At 41.2% G+C, this 16,429-nt stretch overlaps 1 protein-coding gene across 2 annotated transcripts in view; it reads right to left on the bottom strand.

The window, feature by feature from the left end:
• Positions 1-6,658: 6,658 nt before the first annotated feature.
• Positions 6,659-16,429, bottom strand: part of SNCAIP (synuclein alpha interacting protein) — a 161,141-nt gene continuing 151,370 nt past the window's right edge. For both annotated transcript variants that reach the window (XM_035013989.1, XM_035013988.1), the window contains one exon: positions 6,659-6,816. In XM_035013989.1, coding sequence (XP_034869880.1) covers positions 6,811-6,816 — 6 coding nt within the window. In that variant the 3' untranslated portion in view covers positions 6,659-6,810. The remainder of the gene's footprint in view (positions 6,817-16,429) is intronic.

Genomic DNA, 16,429 nt, shown 5'->3' with positions numbered 1-16,429 from the left:
TATTCTTTTTTAATTTGGCTCAACAGTCGTGCCCCAACACATACATTTTGATGTAACACTGGCCCTTAATCATAATAAATTCCATATATGTACAATGATCTAAAATTGACCCCACTAGGACCCATACTCCTATTAAGAGAAATGGAGAACGTGACAAGCATTCCAAAGGAAACATCCTCTGGTTTACAAATCTGTTGAAGCACCCAACACAATTGAACGAGTCGCTTTTGTATTCTGAGATTCTTCGAGACTTGTCTAGGCTAATATGCTGTCACAGATTGAGCTCCCTGGTAGAGAGACTCTGACCTGGTGATTAGTGTGTAGGAAGTTTACTACAGATGGCTCCTGGGATCAACACCTAAGGAAGACAAGAAGAGGGGAGGGCAGGGGGAGAAGGAGCGCAGGATAAAGTGGAGGAGGAAGTAGGGTGAAAGCCATGGGGAACACTGGACCTGGGATGGCTTTTTGGAGTTGTCTCCCATTGGGTGAGGGGCTGGGACCCTACACCCCGACACTGATCACTCACTGGATCCAAGCTGTCCTCAGAAGGGGTGTGCTCTTGGGCATGGTGGCTTTCTCCGCCAAGGGCAATTCCCTGAGGAAGCTAACACCTGAGGGCTACACCAGTAGCCACCAATGAGGGGGATTAAGTCCCAGACTTTGAAAGTGGTCCATCACAATCGATCAAGGGATTTTCTAGGCACTGTTTGCCAAACTAGCAAGACATACTTTAATCCTGAAGCACAGCTAAAATATCTCCCAGACCTGATGGTCAACAGAGTATCATTTGTGACATGCTGCTTTATTCCCATAACCTGGATGTATACTCTTTATCCTGTAGGATGAGTCCATCAGTTTGGTTTTATATTTGGCTGCTCCTACCAGAAGCCAGCTACAAGGGACTTAGTCAATGAACAGGGCTTATTTTCGTTTGCCTTCGGCTCAGGTCATGATCCCAGGGTTCTGGGATCAAGCCCCGCATCGGGCTCCCTGCTCAGCGGAAAGCCTGCTTCTCCCTCTCCCACTACCCCTGCTTGTGTTCCCTCTCTCACTGTGTCTCTCTCTGTCAAATAAATAAAATCTTTAAAAATAAAAAAAAATAAAAAAAATAAAAGGGCTTATTTTACTCAAATAATTTGGGAGACAGTCCATAAGCCTGCACATCTTCTCATGGAACCAGGGTCTTTCTCTTTTCTTCTAGTCCCTTTTTGGCAGGTAACTTCTGTTCTCATGGCTGCAAGAGGCACTGCTCTGCCCCAGAGGGGAAAGCAGAAGCCACAAAAGATAAAGGCCAGGCAAGCTTCTTTCTCTCCAACATTTTCTGAAGTGCTATAGGATCTCTACTGACTTTTCATTAGCCAAACTGAGTCACATGACCGTTCCTAATTTCCAGGGCATTTGGTAAAGTCATTTTACCTGAGAACATTTAACTGGCTTCTCTTAATTGGGAAGAAAGAGAGAAAGGATATTGAGAAGACAGCTAGCTCGGCCAACCACAAATAATAGAATTTAAATCCTTCCTTCCTTGTTCCTCATGCGCTGAACAACTGCATGAAATGGATTCCATAGAAAGACAAGAAATATAGTTATAAAATATTAATGTGACTATGGGCACAACATCACAAAAAATTTATCCAGTTGAACTCAGACTTTCCACATTTCATCCAAAGCAATATGCATTCATTACCCTAGATTTATGCTTGCCTTTCTGCCGCTTGGGACAGAGCTGTGCACAAGGCAGACATTCACTGTGTGTTCATGTGTGTCTGTGTGTGTGTTGTGTAAACAAAGGAATGTCTTTGGCATACAGTATAGCACTGCACTGTGTCTTGAAGTCATAAAATCATGAAGTCGTGTGTCTTGCTGGCATATATGGGAAGCCCCCGCAGTGGTGGTTGAGGAGTGGTTCTGGGAATGGTTTTAGTCATTGCTTGACTGTATTTTGTCTTCCTTATGCCCTTGCCAGATGGGTAGCTTCTTGGTGATTTGGTTTCATACATCCAGATTTTAGAGAACTTTGAGAAATAACAATGGAAAAGCTACCCTCAGCATGATTTAAAAAGTGCAATGGCCTCATCCTTTCTTGAAACATTATGGTGCTCTCTTTTACCTCTCCCATCCAGAAAAAAAACCTCACTTTCTATAATTATATGATTTTGAATTTCTGCATATGAGATTATAGTATGGAATAGGATTTCCATATATACACATTAAACTTATGGACACACTAAACAGAAGAATATAATGTGGTATTTCCAGAAAACACCTAATACCCTCTTCAAATCTGACTCTAGGTTTAGGGGCTCATCATCATTCTTCCCCTCTCCTTGAGGAAGGGTCTTTTTTTGTCTCAATAGACAGTTCACAGCCTCACAAAATTAGAAGTAGAGGCCATGGTCAGTGTCAGATGATTCTGCATTTCTGATATGCTCCCAGCTGATGTCAATGCTAATGTTTTCTGGCCACACTTTGAGTAGTGAGGTGTTAGTGTTAAAGCTTGGTTGCCTTTTTGGAATTGTGAGGGGAGTTTTTACAAATACTGATGTCTGGGTTCTACCCAGAGAGTTACATTTATTATAGGGTTGGCATGGACATAGATTTTTTATTTTTTATTTTTTTTTAGCAGGGAGGGAAGGGCAGAGGGAGAAGGAAAATCCCAAGCAGACTTTGCACTGAGTGCAGAGCCCAACGCGGGGCTTGATCCCATGACCTGGAGATCATGACCTGAGCCGAAATCAAGAGTTGGATGCTTAACCACCTGAGCCACCCAGGTGCCCCTGGACATCAGATTTTTAAAAGCTCCCCCAGGTGATTCTAATGTATAGCAAAGTTTGAGAACTGTAAGCTATGAACCAATTACAATACTTTTACCCATGTGTCCCTCCAAATACACAATTTGTTAACTTATGTATCCTTGTATGCCCCCACCATGGTTAATACCAACTTCTGAGTGGTTTTTATTCCAAGAGAGTGCCTAGCCCGGGGCCCCATCCTTGGCATGGGCTCAATCAGAGTCTGATGACCACATCAGCATATAGAAAGATGCCGTTCTGTTTACACACTGTGGCAAGAAGGGAGAGAGGATTTTTCATTGTAAGTATGGGTCCAGTACATTTCTACTTACTGCAATTCCTTTGCCAGGCTTCTTCCAAGGAAACCCCATAAAAAGGGTTTCCAGATCTTGGGAACCTAGGGCAGACAAAGGGGAAAAATGGAGAGTGGAGGTGTCAGCAGAGGAAAGAGAGTAAGGGAGGGAAGGAGAGAGAGAAAAAGAGAAGAGGAGGAGGAAGGGGTAGAAGAATGGGGAAGAAATGAGAAGAAACTAAGATGGATATAAGGGTAGCAGAAGTTGAAAAATATTGACAAAAATTGACGATAGGTATTTACTAACCACCATCTATGAGAGGCGACAAAGATTCTTGTGGAGATCAATGAACATAGGGTTTTGTTAGGAGACAGGAATCAGGCGCTCAAAAAGTTACATTGAACTATGCAATGAAGAATAAAGGGAAATAAAATCAGAGATAACATGGGACTTATAGAGAGAGACCCATGAACAAATTAGTTTCAGGGCAATAGACAGCACAAACTCCATTTTCACATGGGGACATGGTATCACCTCCATTGCCATGGATCCCTTATTCTTACTTGGCTGTATCAGTTAACTCAGATTACACACATAGGTGGCTCCTGAAGAGAGAACATTTAACGCATTTCGTATCAAGGAGTCCTTCAGGGAATTATTTAAATATTTTATAGTTATTTCCTCTAGCCTGTACCATCCAGCCTGCAAATATTTGCTTTGAGAAAAAAATTTTCAAAATTTACATGAAGATAGATACCCTTTGAGAGTCTTCATACCCACTCCTAACCCCATGATGCACATCTAGAAGTTTCTTCTTAGAGTTGAGGTCTTGGTACTAATGTTTTATGAGAATAACGAATGGGCATTCAATCCATTCAAAGTGGTGAAGGTTTGGTATTTTGTTATCTTTTCTAAGAAACGTTCTTAATTTGATGTGTTGAACTTTGGCAAAATGAGTCCCTTTAGTGACATAAAAGCAGCCAGTCTTTAAAAGACGTTGACAGATGCTGAGAGAGTTTTTTTTACAGTGGGGCTGAGTTTCCAGCTCTGCTGCATGTAATTAGGCAGGCAGATAGAGCTTCACTCATTTTACTAGCCCAGTGGGATGGAGTGGGGCAGGGGCCCCAAAGTTCCGCTTACTTGAAGGAAACACACTCTCTCTTTCTTTAACATGTGTGTCTTCATTTCTGTGAAGAAATAAGAGTCTGTGTTTTCATTTTATAAATTCTGCACACAACTGAGCTTGTGGTAAGGAACACATCATTTCTATTTATTTCAAGCAAGCATAATTTATCCATTTCATAAAGAACTTGGATGGTAAAGATGGTGTACATGCGTGATTTAAGGATCAGCATTTTTAGTGTCCTAACAACATCAATAAACACAGAATGCATTGTCTCGGCAATCTGGCTCATCTGAATGTACTTGAATTTTCCTGTTTTGCCTTTTTTTTTTTTTAATTATTTGCTCTGCAGGGCCTAGTACTCTTAGTACTCTTAGTACACAAATGCTTGTGTCAATAAACAATCGAATTGCCAGTTTTCTATGTCAAGGTAGCATCTTTTTCTTTCAAACTCTTGGTTTTCTCTGCTACGTTTAATTGGGAACTCTATGTTTGGCTTGTAAAATCTCTGCAGAACGCCACCCCACCCCTTCAACTTTTAAGTTTAAAAACCCAGTCTAAGAAAAAAGCTGGGGCTGCTGGGGAACAGAGAGAGCACTCTGTGGGTCCCTTTCCCTTGCAAGCCTCATTCTATAACTAAGTCCAAAAGCTTGGCTCACGTGTGGCGTGAGTGTCACCTCTTCTGTACCAAGCAGAAAGCACGAGAATCTTCACAGATGCTGGCCATATATTCTCTATTAGAATTGTAACAGTAGGACCCAGCAATGAAATGTGAAGAAGCAGAGAGGGTCCTTGAGGCCAAGGGGCCAAATTCAGAATAGGGCATCTCATTCGAGAAGACAATGTGAGCAACGCAGAACCACGCAGGGCACTGGGCTCTAATGACAGGAACTCAGAGGACCCAAACATGGACAGAACAAATTGGTTGAATTCCTAGACATGTTGCTCTGTAGGTCGAAAGGAACTTACCTCTGAAATGTGCATGCAGGCCAGTCTCGCCCTTTTCCAGATTTCTCGAGGAGGCAATGTTCCTTACCCAAGACCCAAGAGTCACCCAGAAGTAGAGGCAACACAACTCATGATCCCTGTATACTAGTCCAGTGGGTAATGCACTAAAGATATGGCATTGTGCAGGACCGATAGGCTAGTCCAGTGGGAATAATGAGCAAACCTGGGCCCGAGCCAAGTCTGCTATTTACAAGTAGTATTACTTTGGACATAGGACTTAAAGCTTTCTGAAGTTTAATTTGCTAAGCTATAAAATGGTAGTAGTAATATCTCTACATAAGTGTGGCTGGTACCTAAAAGGTACTTGAATATTAGGTCCTTCTTCTATACCTCACTGCATCTTGTCAAGCTCAAATTTGTCAGGCCAAGTTTGTCACCCATATATGCAAGATTTCCTCCTAACTCAGTACCTTGGCCTCTTGTGTCCACCAGGATATGGAATGGTCCACATTTGATGGCAGTAACACTGCTCATAACTGTGAGTAACATATAGGGCTCCCTCCTACTGGTAAGAACACATTCAATTTCCAAACTAAGATTTGACAGGCCTCTTATGGGCCGTGCCAACACTTTGAAAATAAAACTCTTGAAGTTTCAACAGAAATATTTTTTTACATGATAGGACGAAACCATCTGGAACTTACTGCTTACATGGACTGAAAGAGCTATATCAACAATAGGGTTGTTATAAACTCAGGCTCCACACTGTCTCCTAAAGGGATTAGACAGGTCTCATAATGTGTTCTTGACAGAAAAAGTGACCCAAACAGGGGCTGAATCCTTAGATGTCATTAGTATTTTCTCATGTCAATGCTGGGATTTGAGAAGACAGAAGGAATTGACTTACTTTATATACTTGTCTGATCCTTTAGTGCTTAATGAAAACTAGAATGTTTTATTTCACCCCTATGGGAAAATAGCTAAACCGGGCAGTTTGTTCCTGAAATAAAATATCAGCAATCAAAATAGTCTCAAGGTCTCTTAGAAAGCAGAACATCACAGGCTTATTAGAAAGTAGGTGCCCCAAGCTTCTAGGTGCTGTTAACATTGTTTTATTTCCTTTATACAAAAAGTAGAAATGACAGAAAAAACACTCTTGACAGAAAACAATACCACTGACCTGGTCTCATTGAGGAGCTGAGCCCAAACTGCCCATTTTACTGGGAAAGGAAAGTTCAATCAACATTAGCAAACACTCATGCAACTGATGAAAGACAAGATGGTGCCAGTGGCTTTAGGTGGACATTGTGTGGGTAAGCTGAACCAATTCAATCTTAAAAAACATACATTGGCCCAATCATGCTTTTAAACATCATCTCTTTAGAAACAAGTTCTATATACAAATATCACCCAAAAATGTGTATTATATAGTCTACTACTATAAATTTAAGGCATCCTGATATTGTTCTTCTGCTGGTGAGGCATTGGTTCTCATGATTCTATTTCCACAGTGGATAGTCCAGAAATTTCCAATGGTGTCCAAAGGGCGGCAATGAGAGATAAGAAAAAAGTGATTTACAAGAAGAGTTCTTTTGACTCTGGCTCAGCATTGTGCTTTATGCTGTAGGATTTCTTCATTTTTCTATTGATGTCATTATGCCTAAGCAGAAGAAAAACCATAAAGACCAGAATTAGATAAAACTATGGTCAAGTTACAAGACAACAGCACTAAACAGCTCACCAAACATGGAAACTATCCTCATACAAACCACACTGAGGAACACTTCATTCCAGTAGGCAAATTATTTTCTTTTCATATAAACCACTCTTTAAACAATAAAAGCTATAGTCATGTAATAACACACACTTAGCCAACACTTTTTAATTCAGCTCTGGAAGTCATTTCTCAATCATGCTGATTGGAATCCAGGCAAGATTCTAGTCAAGCGAATTTCATCAAATTCAAGTTAAAGTCGCGTCAAATAAGATAGTAAGTATAGTAATGCTGGTCGAGTGGAAACAAGAGATGTTTATATTTTATTGACATGGATTCGTTGGTGACATCTTTAATGTCCAATAAGCTCAAGTCTTAATCGTTCAAAGAAGACACTTTTTTTGGGTGATTACTGTTGGAAGATCATAAGTAGGTAAGTCTAGGGGAAAAAGAAAAAACCAGGAAAAAGTAATGCTGTTTGCTGCCCCCAGGATCTGATACCTAGTAAGCCTATGTAAAGAAATACCAGCTTAAGCCTTGGAACAGTTGTGCTGTGTAAGTGAATTCCCTTCTGGGTAGATGCATTCGTTTTCATGAGATATTACTCACATTCTGGGTACAAAAATGTTCCAGAGAGGAGTCATCTCCTGAAGGTGGGCCAGCCTACATATTAATAAATTCCTTCTTGTTGCTACATCAGACAAAAACAAAGTGTTTCCGTTAATGCTACTTGCTAACATGAGGACATATTTGGATGGAGAGCCTCAAGTGGGATTTTATGGCCTCAAATCGTGCTTGCTTACAAAGACCATGTAGTCTATTCTCAGTGTTCCAGTAAATATTTGATCCTCATCCCAGCCTGAATGTTCTAATTCTTACTTTATTCTTACTTTATTTATTCCTCTGAACAGAACCTTATTAATTTTTTTAAGATTTTATTTTAAGTAATCTCTACACCCAATGTGGGGCTCGAGCTTATGACCCTGAGATCAAGAGTTGCAAGCTTTAGCAACTGAGCCAGCCAGGTGCCCCTGAATAGAACTTTAGAGAGTGTCTACGGGCAAGAAAGGGAAGAAGGGGCAAGAAAAACCTGGTTGGCTAAAAGATGTTCTAGGGACTTTCAATTAAACATGGTGGATTAAATACATACATTCATCACCCTATTCTTACAAAACAACACTAAAAGGAAAGTAAAGAAATAAGAAAGGCATAAACCTAAATGAATAAGGGAAGTGAGAGGGGATGATAACAGACAAAATACCAACACTATTTCAGAAACAAGAAGGTGAACGGGCATGTGGAGTTGATTTAGCAGAGTTGAAGATGCAGAAATCTAAGCCTATGGGCAGGGAACGCAACAAACTGATTTGTGCTGCAAGATACAGAAACCAAAAGCATCATGTATTTCTGAAGGTGACAGTGGGTGCTGAGTGGGTGCTGAAAATGGGAAGATTATTTGAAAAATTTTTGGAAGTAGCAATTCATATCCCAGATTACCTCCCTGACCAAATGTAGCTAGGTATATATCTCTTTCCCACTGAAAGAAGACTGGAGGTTACAATTTACAAGGCATGAGCCAGAGAGACTCTGAATTCAGCTAAAGGGGGTGGAAACCAGAAGATTAAATGAAAGTCTCCCGAAGTGAGAAAGTGAGAATATGATTCTCAACCCACCTCCCTTTAGTCTGACTCATGAATGCTTGGCACTCAGGTTATGGGCCCTAGCAGAAGACTGGAGTTTCCTTAACTTGAGAAATGAACTGGCCAAGAGAAAAGACCTACAAATACTGACAGGGACTTCCCCAACAAAAGAGCCCCGTCCTCACCAGTTCGTGTGAAACAACATCTACCAGTCCATAAGCCTCACCCATAAAGTCGGAGCTTCCATTCAGCTTTAGTGAATATAAATGAGTTGGAGATCATCAGATATTTGAGGAAAGTGCTACTATGAAAGACAGGACCAAAATAAACAGAGAAATGGAAGTCAAAGTGAATAGAGATAACATAGGGAGACAATGAGAACTTTGAACATCTTTAACAAGAAAAGAAAAACTGGGGAAATGTCTGCAATTCATATTATAAAGGGTTAGTCTTCCTAGTATGTAATATATAAAGAGCTGTTATAAGTCAAAAGAAGGCGAGAATCTCAATAAAATGAAAGGTTAAAAATAAGACATTCATACAGTGAAATAATATGTAGCTATGTAAAAGAATAAAGAAACTATATACTAATACATAAAGACCTTCATTGTGTTAGATGAAGAAAAGCAAGAAGCAAAACTGTATCACACACCATTTTTACTGCAAAAAGGAAGAAAAGAAAAAAATATACATTTGTACTTGACTGTAAAATTTAAGTAAGTCCTGCATGTATAATGCTACAAAGAGGAAACAGAGAAAACCAACGAAGTACTTTTAGAAATTAACACTATTATAGCAAAAATAAAAAATTAGAAAGGTTGGAAGGTACAGGTCAGTTCTTTCCTAAAAGAACTAGAAAAAGCAAAAGTATGGATAAATATAGAAAAATAGTTAGCAAATCTGAGGATTGATTCAGTGTGTCCAACATTACAATAACATGATTTCCAGAAAGAGTGATCAGAGAAATTGGAATGGAGAAAACTTTCAAAGAAATTGAAAACAAAAACATTTCCCAGAACTGTAGCACATAGCTTTCCAGATTGAAAAAGTCTGCTGAGTGCCCACATGTCAGGAATGAAAATAGCATCATGACAAAGCATCAGGAAATCAAAATACTGGGGATAAAGAGAAAATCATAATAGCTTCCAAGGGATTTGCAATTAGAGAGGAATGGAGCTTTGCAAAAGACACATTAGAAGCAAGAAGAAAATGAAACAATGTGTTCAAGATTCTGAGGGAAAATTGTTTCCTACATAGAATTCTATACCTAGCCAAACACACCTAATTCAGGATGAGGGCAAAATGAAGATCCTTTCAGACAGACAAGGTCTCAACAAATTTAGCACCCATTCACCTCCTAAAGATGGGAAGATGTGTTTACCAAAACAAGAGCATAAACCCTAAATGGGAAAAGACAGATTCAGGAAATAGGGCTCTACACAGGAGAGAAGCAGAAGCAATTCCCAGAATAATGTATGGGAGAAACACCAGGAAGACAGCTGTATAGCCCTGCCAGATAGCAGCAGTCCAGACTGGGGCAGGAGGAAAGAGGTTGCTCCTTGAACAAACTGAGAGACACCTGATTTGTCTGAATGTGCTGAAGGAAGGATTCTGTCTCCTGTGAAGTGTTTAGAAATGAATTGTAAACTCGAGAAGCAAAAATTACTTTCTCCCCCCAAAATGTAAAGTTATAATTAGAAAGGAAATGCATGGACCTAGTGTGATTAATATTTAGACAGCCATAGTAATAATAAACACCAAATACTAATTTAACCCAAGAGAGATAAAACTGTATTAATAATGGTGGGAAGAGGAAGCAGGTGTGTGTGTGTGTGTGTGTGTGTGTGTGTGTGTTTGGGGGTAGGGGGCAGTGCTGAGTGCTACAATAGAGCTAGACAAGTTTGGTTCTTTGTGGAGAATATAGATTTTTGGAATCCTGGCTCCCTAATTTATTTTTATCATTGCTGTACAAACTTGGGCAAGATACATAATCTCTCTGTGCCTTGACTTCCAATCTGCAAAATCTGATAATAATAGTATCTACCCTATTGTGTTACTGTGAAGGTTAAAACAGTTAATATGCATATGGTGCCTAGAATATTCTTTGGTACACTGTAAATGCTTTATAAGTGTTAGCTATCATTTTACCTTCTATAGTGGAATGCCAATAGGTAACAGAGAGAATATCTAAAGTTGAATATCTGTATGAGCATGTGATCTGGCAATACAGAATACTAGAGAATACATCTGAAAGAAAGCCAAGTGGTTGATTCAGGGGAGTGGGAATACAGAACAGGGTAGGTTGGGCAGTGGAGAGCCAATTTTTGTTAGAACGCTAACATCACTGTTATAGATACCTACAGCACTTCGACAAAAAAGTAAATGAAAAACCAATAAAAGTTAAAAAGAACGCTTAGGTTGTAGTTTAAGGATGATATCATCATTTAGACATTAACAGAGTATTTTTGCTTTAATATAAGGGGTGTTGTGGTCAAGAACACTAAAAAGGAACACTTTCTGCAGGACAAAACCCAGCATGATTAGAGCCGAGTGTATACTTGAGGCATTTATTTGAATAATATCAGGATAAGCCTCCCTGAATCCCTCAATTGCCTAGTCCTGAATTACCAGTATTCAAAGGAACAAAAGTGTTTGGGTAATTCTGGCATAATTATTCAGATAATTTGCTGTTCCTTGATTTCATTTTTGGATATGAAATCACATTCTCAGTGACCAAAATTGGGAAGAAGAAAAGGCTTAAATTTAAATAACAGTTTTGCAATTACTTGCTGATTCATCTAGGCAGGGATTCCACATTTCCATAGCCCATCGTGACCAGAGAGCAATTTACTTGGAGGATTAGTTTAAAAGGGTCCATGGGCATGCATTACACTTCCACTGATAACCAAAACAGGGAGATTTTGTTACTTTCATGGTCTCCTTCAGAACTTTACTGAGAGCAAATCTCTAAATCCCATCTACTAAAAAATGGGATTCCGGTTCAAAGAATGAACAACTTGCCCTCCAGGTACCCACACTAAAAACTCATTGTAGGTAGGGAGGCTTGTCATCAAAGGGCCTAGATTTAGATGGAGGACACCATTATTTCTTGGGATAACAAGCTCAGTCCTTTTTATTTTGTTTCTCCTTTTCCCTCTTCTTTCTCCCTTTCCTCTCTCCACTCTCCCTCTTGCCAAATATTTATGAAGTCTCTAGCATGTGCCAGGCACCAAGCTGGACACTGGGGGTACTGATGGGGGGTGTAGGGAGGCTGTCAAGGGTCCCCACTCTCATGAAGCTTCTCTATGTTTCATGGAGTTTACTGTGTTATAACTCTATCCTCTTTTAATTCTCCCTGGATTCTGATCTCTTTTGGGAAGCAGCATGCCTTGTGCCAGCACAGCAAAATGCCTGGCTTAGAGAGAAAGACGGTGGTGCAGTGAGTGCACTGGCAAACCAGGGATGTGGCATCCAGGAGGCTAATGTATCTGCACGGTTCTCAGTGTGGAAAGGAAAATCCAAGATGACTGTGGTGAAAGTACTGGAAGTTATCTGGGTAAAGTCTCTAGCTGGTACTTATATTTTTATTTTGTTTATAATTTTTTTTTATTATGTTATGTTAGTACCATACAGTACATCATTAGTTCTTGATGTAGTGATCCATGATTCATTGTTTGCATATAACACCCAGTGCTCCATGCAATATGTGCCCTCCTTAATACCCATCACTGGGCTAACCCAACCCCCCCACCCTCCTCCCCTCTAAAACCCTCAGTTTGTTTCTCAGAGTCCATAGTCTCTCATAGTTCATTCCCCCCTCTGATTTCTGCCCCCCTTCATTTTTCCCTTCCTTCTCCTGATGTCCTCCATGCTATTCCTTATGTTCCACAAATAAGTGAAACCATATGATAATTGTCTTTCTCTACTTCACTTATTTCACTTAGCATCATCTCCTCCAGTCCCATCCATGTCGATGCGAATGGTGGGTATTCATCCTTTCTAATGGCTGAGTAATAGTCCATTGTATATATGGACCACATCTTCTTTATCCATTCGTCTGTTGAAGGGCATCTCGGCTCCTTCCACAGTTTGGCTATTGTGGACATTGCTGCTATAAACATTGGGGTACAGGTGCCCCTTCTTTTCACTACATCTGTGTCTTTGGGGTAAATACCCAGTAGTGCAATTGCTGGGTCATAGGGTAGCTGGTACTTTTAAACCTCAAATGAATGGCTGCTTCTTGGAAACTCCAGTCTTCCTCAGAGCTTATAGACAGGAACTACTCTTTTAATGTTTGGAGACACCCCCGTGGTGGCAGAGATGGTGCCCATAGGACACTAATAGGACAGCTTCCCCAGGGGCATTTCACAGTTCAAACCAGGACCGCAGAGGGGAGGGAGGAAAGGAGGGTGGAAGTGGGAAAAGGGAGTAGTCTGTTCTTCAGTTTTGTGATTGCATTTAAGCCAGGATTCACATGCTGAAAGAACGTATTTCTGGTGGGATGGTTTTGGTTTTGAAGGAAGGTCTTCTCTCTGTACCCTCCTACTTCTCGTTCATGGCTCTTCCACATGGTCATTTCCTGCCTTCCAAGGGCAGCGCTTGAAGACTGAACGTGGGATCTTAGTTGCAATAGCTTTTTCTATGTCTCAACTCCTCATACTTGGAGACTAAACTCTGTTTCATTGTCTTCCTGTGGCAGCATATGCTTTCTCCTTTTCCCAGTGGGTGTACGGCATGTATGGAAAGAAACTCCATTTGTGAATCATGCCCTGGTCAACCTTGGGAACTCTGGCAGCTTTTATAAAGAGCTTGTGAAGTTGTGCCGAGACATTGGGAGGGTCTGGTCATTTTAACTATCCCTCATCATATGAGTATTTCCCTCCACACACAAGATTCTGCTATGTGACAGCCACGGACAATGCAAAAACTGTGGCCTGAGCAAAGGAGAACCTGCCTTTGGAGAAATGTTCAAGATTGGGGTCTCTCCTCTCTCCTCTAAGTCATAGGGACAAAGCTCCAGTATGAAATATGGGTTTCCCCTCTGAAACTAATATGAACACTAAGGAGGCAGAGGTGAGGGTGGGAAGGACAAGAGTTGTACAGGGAACACAGAACCTGGGGACACATGGAGGAGGAGTGGAGGGAAAGGTGAGCAGGTGGGTTCTAGGGGTTTCTGGAGTAGAGGAAGGCACCTCAGGGACCTGGTATCAATTCCTGCTAATGGGCTGGCTCTAGACCCCAGAGCTAGTATATTACAAATGAATATCCACTTCAGATCAGGGCTTAGAAGCCAAAACTATAGTTTTTGAGTGATAATGCTAATGTCTGTAATCGCTAAATCCCCTTTTTGTATTAGCCCTTGAACCAACTTTGCTGAACTGTTATACTTAAGACTCTGTCTGCCCCCGGGGAGGTCGCTCTAGAACTATGTCCTCGGCATGGATCAGAGAGCCGTGGTAACATAACAGTGACCAAAAAATTACAGACATATCCCATAAAAAGCATATGGGTTAAAAAATAGATACTTTAAGGTAAAAAATTAAAGACAAGATTAGAATGTGGTTATTTTCTCATATCCAGAGAAATGATGGTGAGGATGCCTTTGTTCAGCAAGACTGGGGGCTCCTTTTTGGCGCCGACTGGATTTTTCCATCATGAGTCTGGAAGTGCTCTTCAGTGGGGCTGAGGGTACACACTGTACTTGGGAGACAGCTTTCAGCCAGGGCCTCACCTCTACTTTTCCAATGGCTTCCATATCTTTGATCATTTTTCTGATTAGCATGATATCCTGACAGTAAGGACCTAATATGTGTGTGTGTGTGTGTGTGTGTGTGCTGGTGGGGGTGGGCACCCTCAACTCTGACCTCCTACTGGGCCCAGCAGGTGAATACCACCACACCTCATATCATCTTAGGCCAAACCTACGACTCCTGTTGAAGTGGTTAGTGAACATCCTTGACATCTATGCAAAATATCGGATACCAGAGCTCTTGGTCCTGCATGTATCATTTCCCGTGTGGCTAATTCCTTGGCAGTAAAACCCACACTAATGGTGTTTATTACTTAATGTGTTTTGAAGCTGTCTGCTCTGGTGTTGGGGCTAGGATGAGGGTTTCAGGCCACAGCGGCACTGTGGTCACAGAGGGGGTGGGTGGTGGTGGCCAGAGGATGATACCCTCTGCCTCTAGCTAGCTGGACGCAAAGCTCCCGTCATGTGTCCCAGGTCTCACTAAGACTTAAACTCTGGGAAGTGAATGTCTTATCGGCATTTTAAAACAAGTAATTGCAAACATTCCCTTGGAGTTGTAATAACTCAAAACCAACTTGTCCTTGATAAGAAAAAGTAAAGATAAATCTGCTTGTTATAAACAAAGTCATCGTGGGCTGTGGAAACACTCCGGGAAAGCTGTCCAGAGTAATGGAGTTGAATCTAATTTTAAAGGGCATTGAAAAGAAATTTAGATTCTTTGCTATCAAGCTGTGACCAATTTAGGAAAATAAATAGCAAACAGAAACCCCACACAGGAGGTGATGTTCTTTCAAATGTATTTACTGCCTGTATTTTCCCAGGAAAAATAAACATTTCTTAGGAACTAAAATGTGACTCCAGCGTAAGTCTGCAACTAGGTTCTGGGGACCCACTCTTTCTCCTAGCGCCATAGAGATGGGGTAATTCGGTGGCATTAATATTTGGAACCAACCCCAAACCAATGACTGCCATTGGATTCCAAAGTTATATAAGCCTGGAGAATCTCTGCTACCCGAGAGGAGCCGTTTAGCTTTCAAGCAAATTCTTGGGCCAAGATTTGAAGGCATCACTGAGGGATGAACACTTGGGTTCCTTTCTATATTGTATTTTTCCGTGGGATGTTCCTTCAGTGGGTCCCCCAGGCAAAATGAAGCAAGCACTTGAGTCAATTAGGTGTTTTTCATGCCCACGATCTCATGCTGATGTTAATTTCTCTGAGGAATCTTCATTTCCACTATAGCCGTCCACCCTTATTTTATATAAGGAGTGAACTTGGCCATGTTCTCTCTGCCTCTGTGTCATTATGAGTGAATCCGAGAAACCTCCCCTCTCCAGTGTGAGCCAACGAGGGACTTTTCACTTTCTGTGGAACGCATGCTAAACGGAAACCATGATAAAGTAGAGGCTAATTTATAAGGTACGGAGGGGAAGGGGTTAAGATGCTTATTTAAATACACTGAGTATTTTTATTTTGGGGTTTCTAGTTTATCGCTGAAATCAAACTCTGTTAATATGTAAACCCAGTGACTCTGAGGTTCAAAACTGAGCCTTCAGAAGGATTGTTCCCTCCGCTGAGTAGGAAAGAGTTAACCTAGAGTCGGATAGCTCAGGAGCCCCAAAGTCTCATTTGGTGCTCTGACTTTTGTAATTATATTATAGAAAATTGTTCAGCTTTGTTCCTTTGCTTGTAAAAAGGATGAAATATTTCTGGCAGGACAATCCACTGTGATACTAACTAACTGTCTTGTTTCCAGGTACTGTAGGAATCTTCGAGAGATGAGAGGTGTTCTCCTTCTCCCTCCCAAGAGTTTCTCAAGTCTTTGTGCTGCCTTTCCTGCCTTCTTAAACAGAAGTTGGTGACTTCTGTTTAAGGACAGGAGCAGAACTTTCCAGGTACCAGAAGACACAACCCAACCTCACCTGGGACTGAGAAGGGTATGGGGGTGGGGAGGTGGGTTGGGAGGAACAGAGGGGGTCCAGTACCAATGTCTGGGAGGGGAATGGACGTTTTTTTTTTCTTCTATTTCCTTCCTACCCCAGGCCTTGGGTTCGAAGAACTGGTTGAGATTCTCTGCCCCAGGGTGGCCGGAAGCAGCCCAGACTCAGGCACCGTGTGAGCCTGACCCAAGTTGCATGCTGGTGACCAGTAAATACCTAAGCTCCAAGGTGC

The sequence above is a fragment of the Mirounga leonina genome, unplaced genomic scaffold (assembly GCF_011800145.1).
Source record: "Mirounga leonina isolate KUSES-001 unplaced genomic scaffold, KU_Mleo_1.0 Mir_168, whole genome shotgun sequence".
Taxonomy (NCBI): Eukaryota; Metazoa; Chordata; class Mammalia; order Carnivora; family Phocidae; genus Mirounga; species Mirounga leonina.
The sequence above is the reverse complement of the archived record's forward strand: the minus strand, read 5'-3'. Positions and strand labels throughout refer to the sequence as shown.